The following is a 7,564-nucleotide window of genomic DNA, read 5'->3' as shown; positions in this document are numbered from 1 at the left end:
ATGTATATGATAGCATAAGTCTATATGAGTTATGTAACTAATATGATAAAAAGACCTATGTGAACGATGTCAATTGGAGGAGGACTAGTATATTAGATGATTTCCTTTGGGAATTAATAGACTATTAGATGTAATAACTAGATGGTTCTTGTTGTTTCTACTTTGGCAGATGATGGATATCGTTCTATCTATTGTTGGGAGTACGATATATATTCACTTCGTTTGCTTTGGGAGAGAATTCATCACGCCCGATTAAGCATCTCTGTCTATCATTGAGAGTATGCCTCGAGTGTCGAACTTAGGTAATCTATTATGAGTTATATTTGTGACTTAAGATTGATCCTTGTTTTAATTTATGCTAGCAAATCTGATTTTTGAGAATTGTGATCATATGATCTGACTTATTTTGATTTATTTATTTTACATTTATTATACCAATTTCTATATGTTTTGAGAGGATGTCTAAGAGGTACCAACTTAGCTTTTGTTGATTTTTTTTTTCATATTTTCCAGTTACATGATCCAGTTATGAGTACTGGAGCGGGAAAGAGCATTAACTATCGTTAGATAGAGCTGCATCGAAGAAATTAAATTATATATATTTTTAATTTAAAAATAAAGATCAAAAAGATAATTTTAATATTTCAGTTGGTAATAATGGATGACGTTAGTGGTGACGAATGGTAATGCCACTACTGGTGGCAGATGACGACGCAGCTAGATGCTATGAGTGATTGTTGTATATGAGAAAAATAATGACGAGAAATGAGAGCCGTTGACGGATACATCTATCATCTATCAGGAGCCGTTTGACGAATAAAATTCCTCCTATGTTGAGCCCCTCATCTTCCCTTTTTCATGCCCATGCCGAAACTACCGCGGTAGCGAGGGCAGTGGTAGGAGCTCTGGTGACCCCAACTTCGGGTTGAGCGATCCACCCAATGGGTCAGTGGCGAGACGATCACCATCTTCACCGTAGATGTTACGACGACTACCACTATCTACGTCAATATCGATGTAGTTGTCGAGTAATGAAAGGGTCACTTTACATCTACATCAACGTAGATGTCAAGTGACATTACTCTACACCGACATAGATGTGCAAGTGACGTTATTCTACATATGTATCGGCGCCGACGTAGTAACTGAGCACTCAACATCTGTTTTGAAGCCGATATAGTTACCGAGCGCTCTACAACACCGTTTTATATCTGCATCAGCAGTAATGCATATGCCAAGAGCCCTTTCGCCGCTCGTCCTCGTCGTCGTTCCTGGGGCTCTTCTTGACGAGGTGACGGTCGGGGAGCTCCTCGATGGTGTCGCGCCCTTCGTGAAGCGATCGCCACCGAAGGTGCGGGAGCCTCGGCCAAAATCTGCGCGGGACGAGGGAAGTGCAAGCAATGCTCCCTGCCCTACTTTGAGATGGGAGGAGAAAGAAGGGGTATTGGATTGATCCCGAACCCTTTTACCAGGCTCCACACGCAGAGCCAATTGGGTTGAGCAATGAGGTAGATCAAAGGCACATGTCCGAGTTCTCTAGAACCCACACATCAACACTGGGATCATACATTTCGTGAAGGCAAATCTTCTCGAAGGCACAACACAAGTCTATTTCGATCGAAAATGCTTTCGCAATAACATTGTTCAGTGGAGCTGTCAACAACAGTCCATCTGATACCTTTACAAAAGGGAGAAAGATGCAAGAATACGTCAACGTCTTCTATCAAAAGTCTACTCCAGAATTCAGATCTGAGCTTGTGATACCAAAAAAACAAAATACAAAGCGTTCATCTATCACCGTGATCATGCATCACGGATCAGGATCAGGAGATGTTGAGGGCCTTGATCTTGAAGCGGTACCTGGGGGCGCGGGGAATGGCCTGGCTGGGGCCGAAGCCGAACTGGCCGTGGCCGCGCATCATGGGGGGGCCATCGTCGTAGATGTGGCCAAGGAGGCGACCGCAGGCGTCGCAGAGGATGCGGGTGCGCCGTCGCTGGATACCCCAGTAGTTGACCGTCTCGAAGAAGGGCATGATCCGGTCTTCCTTGGCGAAGCGGAACCTGGCGTCGTCGATCCAGGAGAAGGAGAGGGTGCCCTTATTTCCGGCCTCGAAGTAGGCATCCGCCGGATACAGGTGCGCCGCGCTCAGGTTCAGGTCCGCTCCGCACCCCGCGCACCTGCCATTAACGTCGATTACAAAGTCAAACAACACAAGATCGACTCAAAGATACATGGATAGAGATCAATTGGCCGGAGAGGGTATAAGTTCTTCTACCGGTAGACGGTGGCCATCATCAATCTCGGAAGGGAATCGGATTTGGGCGTCTGGGGATAGAAGAAGGTTAGGGTTATGCGGTTTGGAGGCTTTGGTTTCGTTTGCTTCTCGTGGAAGAAAACCGAGGAGGTAGGTCGGTCGACGACGTTGCGAGGAAGGGACCGGAAGAAGTCGAAAGGGTTTTAGTTTTCGTCCGGAACTGTACGCTATTCCCTGCTTACCGCAATTGCGATTGGTTAAATGACATGTGGGACCCATATAACCTAAAAGCTAGGGCCAATTGCAGTGAAGGTAAGAAAGCTTGAACACGATTTTTGAAGTCTGATTTTTAAATGAGTATATTTTGAGTGTATCCATACTCGATTCGTTTGGACTCACTAATTAGTTCATTTGTTTACGTAGATTTGTGAATAAGCTCATTTATGTATTCACAAAGATGTTTTTGTTATAGGCTTATTAGTAAATTTTTGTTTTGATTACATTGTTATTTAGTTATCTAATAAACTCATAGAGGTGCATTCTTTGTTGATGATTAAATTATCATAAAATTAATTTTTTTTAATTTCTTTTTCATCAACAAATATTATCTCAATTAGTTAAGATATTAAACGTCAATAAAATCTAAATGACGATAAAAGATCTATATAATAACCTTAAAAATTTTAATTTTAGTTTATATTTATTAATAATTATAGTATTTCTTTTAAGACTAATTTAGTAAGGATGAGGATTCAAAACCTGATCTAATATATTCTAATAGAGGCTAAAAAGTTAGATAGATCATCATAAAATCCATCGTCTTATGAGAGTTCATACTCAAAGAGGAATCATAGGAAATATGTGAACAATCGCCGTAGTTACTATATAAGTGATTAGCACAATTATATATTCCAAGAAATATACAAGTGTGGAATTGATATTAATTCGATAGACGTATAACATTATTACATTGTTATCATTTGTAAGAGAAAAAAATCCAATCTTGACATTACTACTACAACGTTTTAGCTTAAGTCTAAGGAAGGAAGTTTCAAACCGGGATTTAGCCAAAAAAACAAAGATGATGTCTATTTCTTTTCATTCGCTTGATGTTCCATATCAACCACTTTCAGAAGATAGCACTTAATTCTTGATGGGAAAGCAACTCCAAAACTTTTTCCTCCTTTCGCTTCGGAAAAGTCTTGAAATAGGATGCTTTTGATTCTCTCTGTCATGACGGAAATGCACTCCAACGGGCGACGTTTAGGTTCATTGTTTTGATAGAAGTTAGTGCAAATAACATACTAGAAAAATGGGAAGAAGTCGAGAGCGAGAGCGAAAGCGAGAGAGAGAGAGAGAGAGAGATATGTATATATATATATAGTAAAAATTATGAAGCAATTCCTGTAATATTTTAAGGTTAGGGGTGAAGATGCAGGTCTCGTAGAACGTACCTCTCACGGCGCTGCAGCAGCAGCATCAGCGTTGTGCGTTCCAACTGACCCCCACACACAGCCCGTACATTTCAATGAAAAAGTAATAGTCACAAAGATTTCATCAAACGAGAAATGGGAAGAATCGAAACACATCACTGAGAGATGAAGACGAAGTTAACAAGTTAAAAGCAGAGAGACGCTGTGATGACAACTGCAGAAGTAGGAGAACAGGAGATTAATTGATTAGGAGGCGGGAACGAGAGGCTTCCGGCAGAGGATAATGTGCATGGGGGTGAAGATGCCGGTCTCGCCGCCGTCGCTGAGATGTCGTGCCGTCTCGCAGAGCATCTCGTGCACATCCACCACGCCTTTTGGGGCGATCCGAAGGGCGGCGAGAGCGGAGACGACGAGGTGGTTCCGCCAGTAGGCGATCCGCCCCATTTTGAGGCGCGTCCACCAGGGCTCCGCCGGGGGCAACGCCTGGTCCCGCTCCTCCACCACCTCGAAGCCCACCTGCCGCGCCACCTCCGCGATCTCGTGGTGCGCTCGGAGCCCCGGGAGGGCGTCGCCCAGCTCGATCCCGCGGATGGTCTCCACGTGGGCGGGGTTGTCGGCCCGGTACAGCGCGGTGGTGACCCATTCGTAGGAGACGTAGAGGGCGCCGGGCTTGAGCACCCGGAAGACCTCGCGGTAGACGTCCTCGAGACGGGGGGCGTGGCATGTGGCCTCGATGGAGTAGGCGCCGTCGAAGGAGGCGTCGTCGAAGGGCATCTCGAGGAAGTTGCCGCAGACGACCTCGCAGCGTTCGTGCAGGCCGGCCTTGCGATTGTGGGCGCGGGCGCGGGCCACCTGGTACTCGTTGATGGTGATGCCGACGACGTGGGCGCCGGAGTGGGCGGCTATGGCGCGCATGGGCCCGCCGACGCCGCAGCCAACGTCGAGGATGCGACGGCCGGGGCGGGCGGCGATGAGGTCGGCGGCGCGCTCCTCGTGGAGCCGGGTGGCGTCGCGGTGAGAGCGGCCGGGAATGGAGGGGGAGAAGTGGAAGGACTGGCCCCAGCCCCACTCGTAGATATCGGTGACGAGGTTGTAGAAGGTGTCGACGAAGGCGGGGACATCATCGTTGTTGGAGGCGGCGACGATGTCCTCCTTGGGGCGGCGGAAGAAGGACCAGTACTGCTTGTACTTGTCCTGCACCTTGTCCCTCGTGATCGACCCCATCGTCAGGTTCACCGCCCGCTTCCCCTTCACCTCCGCCGCACCCATCACCCACACGAACCAGTACACCGCAGCCGCCCCCACCACCACCGCCGTCCACATTGCCGTCGATACCTCCATAGCCTTCTCTGTCTCTACGCTATTCGTCCCTCTTTGTTTCTCCTCCTATTCAAAAGAAACGGAGACCGGACCGAGTGGATTTATCGACGGAGATCGATGCGGTATGAAAACCGCCGGAACAGTTTAATGGTGTCAGGTCAACATTGCCGAATAATGGTTCAATGTTTCCGTTTCGAATCTATGTATAGTATGACCGTATTTGGGCGCCGATCTGTGCCAACAAACAACTCAACCTCTCACCAACAAACTCACTGACCCAGCAACACACCCTTTTATCCTGGCAACGATGATGACGATGCTCGTGTCTAGCCTGCGGTCGGGAGTAGATGCGGGTCGCGTCCGTGGGATAATAATAGTTTGATCGAATCTTACATCTTGTGGAGAGCAGCAGTGAGTGGGAGCGTGAGGTGGCGTCCGGATGGCAGATCTTTTCCTTCTTCTTTTGTTTTGTTTTGTATTTTTAACCGTCCTCCACACCTGTGAGATCCCGCACGTGTCGCAAGTTTCTTACGGGCCAGCCCAAATCGTACCCGACATCGCTACCAGAGAGTCGGTTGGTGGACCGATGTGGGGACCGGTCCGGACCGACCCTCTCTTCCCTTCGCGATCCCGAGTCGTTGCCTGGCGTCGCACCCGCTTTTCTTCCTCTCACGTGGCAGAGTAGCGGCGTGGGACCCACCGTGGCTCCACTCGACCGGAACATGCGCAGGAATCACGTGACACAGAAAGCAGTAGCAGGAAATCGAGAGGGAAAAGCATTCTAGAAGGGAGAACATTATAGTATCTGGAGGAATCGGAGATGGGATGGCCATCAACGGACGTCCGTGATGTTACGAGACAGATAGTGGATACCAGAAGCAGGAGAGAGAGAGAGAGAGAAAGAGAGGACGCAGTGCATGCTGTGGTGGCAAGGGAGCAGGCCACCCTTCGCTTGGGAGCAAAAGTCGTAAAAAGGACACGCGATAGAGGACGAGCTGCCCACCCGCTGCTCCTTCATCTCGTCGTGCTTTTTATCTCTTTGCCTGTGGCCGTGGCTTTAGGCCTTGGGAGCTTCCTTTTGGACGGACGCTCGGGGGGGTGCGTCGGTGCTCGTGCTGGTGGCTCCTCTTTCGTTCCTTCTCGTGCAGCTACTCTTGCTTTGCACGGAGATTGATATCTGAGACTAGCTAAGTTCCAACCCAGAGATTAACCTATTTCCTCACGAGTCGACATAATTCCAATGGGTCGCCAACTCAGTCGACCTGTGTTCGACTTATTGACCTCTGCACAAATGTCCCACGGACAGCTTGCACTCGACGAACGACAGGCGTGTTCGGTGGACTAGTTTGGCCACGCTTAACATCCGGCACTTGTTACTGATGCACGAAGATAACATAAACTAAGTTGGGAGCACATCTCGTGACACGAGATGCAAGGGGAACAGAGGACGAGAAGGAAGCACGTTGCGCTCACATGACATGATGTCAAAGTAGCTGATGATGTGCTCGTATTATCCACTAAAGTATCCCACCGGCCAAGTCTCTCCAAACGTGGTGGGGTGTGGCGTGGCGTGACCTGGACGCCGCTCCAATTGACGTGCAAGAGCATGTCATTGGTTTGTCATTTAGTTGATGGTCCGCATCGTGCTGAGTGTGTGTGTTTGTGTGAGTGAGCGAGTGATCCAGACCGTAACGTGTCGCAGTGAGCATTCTAAAGGTAAGGGTTTGTTTGAGAACATATTTAAAATATTATTTAAATTTTAATATATATATATATATATATATATAATTAAATATTTAATATTTTTTTAAATTATATTTGATCTTAATGTTATATTGAAAATGCTTAAGTGTTGATTTTATCTTAGAGTAATATTAGTATTTTAGTGTTTATGGGATGTTAATATATTTTTTTATATTTTAAAATATCTTATGACTTCATCTAAAATTAAAAGATTATCAAGATGATTAAGTGAGAATCCAATATTACTTATCCTTTTGACAAAATAAAATTTTATTTATTTATTTATTTTACTTTTTTAAAATTACTTATTTTATCTTATATATTTGAGCCATACAAAACTTTTTAAATACACACTAAGAGCTCAATATAATTTAAATATAAATAAATATTTAGTAAAATTTTTTCAACCCGTATTTAATTTTGATGATGTATTATAAGTGCTGAAATACTGATTATGTAATTCTTCACATTTTCAAAGTATATAAGGACATCATGTATGCAGTTTAATATTATAAATAATAAAAGAAAATAATTAGAGAGATAAAAAAGATGACTCAGATTGAATGATCTTATGAGAATCTTTTATTGAGTACCAGCTAGTCTTAGCGATTAAGTCTTTGATAATCTATCACAAGATTCTAAATTTGATTATCATTTTTGATAAGGATATTTAGTCCCACGTTCCTACAGAGATATAGGAATCAATGACTTATAAGTTCGTCGGGTCTCATTTACCCTCAGAGATATTTTTTAGAGCTCATAAAAAATGAAAAATTATGTAAATATTCACGTTGCCTAAAACAGATAATTCCT

The 7,564-nt window shown here is 45.2% G+C and overlaps 2 protein-coding genes across 2 annotated transcripts; both read right to left on the bottom strand.

The window, feature by feature from the left end:
* Positions 1–1,586: 1,586 nt before the first annotated feature.
* Positions 1,587–2,434, bottom strand: LOC103982723 (uncharacterized). The gene is made up of 2 exons (XM_065149934.1): positions 2,277–2,434; positions 1,587–2,178 (listed from the first exon to the last, which is right to left on the bottom strand). The coding sequence occupies exons 1-2, from the start codon at positions 2,294–2,296 to the stop codon at positions 1,824–1,826; spliced, it is 375 nt and encodes a 124-aa protein (XP_065006006.1). The 5' UTR covers positions 2,297–2,434; the 3' UTR covers positions 1,587–1,823.
* A 1,350-nt stretch (positions 2,435–3,784) lies between these two features.
* LOC135637294 (24-methylenesterol C-methyltransferase 2-like) lies at positions 3,785–5,170 on the bottom strand. Its single transcript, XM_065149933.1, has one exon. The coding sequence runs from the start codon at positions 5,027–5,029 to the stop codon at positions 3,935–3,937; it is 1,095 nt and encodes a 364-aa protein (XP_065006005.1). The 5' UTR covers positions 5,030–5,170; the 3' UTR covers positions 3,785–3,934.
* Between the last annotated feature and the right edge of the window lie 2,394 nt (positions 5,171–7,564).

Source organism: Musa acuminata, chromosome BXJ3-4, assembly GCF_036884655.1.
Source record: "Musa acuminata AAA Group cultivar baxijiao chromosome BXJ3-4, Cavendish_Baxijiao_AAA, whole genome shotgun sequence".
Classification (NCBI taxonomy): domain Eukaryota; kingdom Viridiplantae; phylum Streptophyta; class Magnoliopsida; order Zingiberales; family Musaceae; genus Musa; species Musa acuminata.
Note: the sequence above shows the minus strand (reverse complement) of the source record. Positions and strands in the feature narration are given on the sequence as shown.

Coding starts and splice junctions, on each gene's coding strand:
- LOC103982723 (XM_065149934.1), bottom strand. CDS start 2,296: ATGATGGCCACCGTCTACCG. Junction 2,179..2,276: donor ATGATGGCCACCGTCTACCG/GTAGAAGAACTT, acceptor CGTTAATGGCAG/GTGCGCGGGGTGCGGAGCGG.
- LOC135637294 (XM_065149933.1), bottom strand. CDS start 5,029: ATGGAGGTATCGACGGCAATGTGGACGGCGGTGGTGGTGGGGGCGGCT.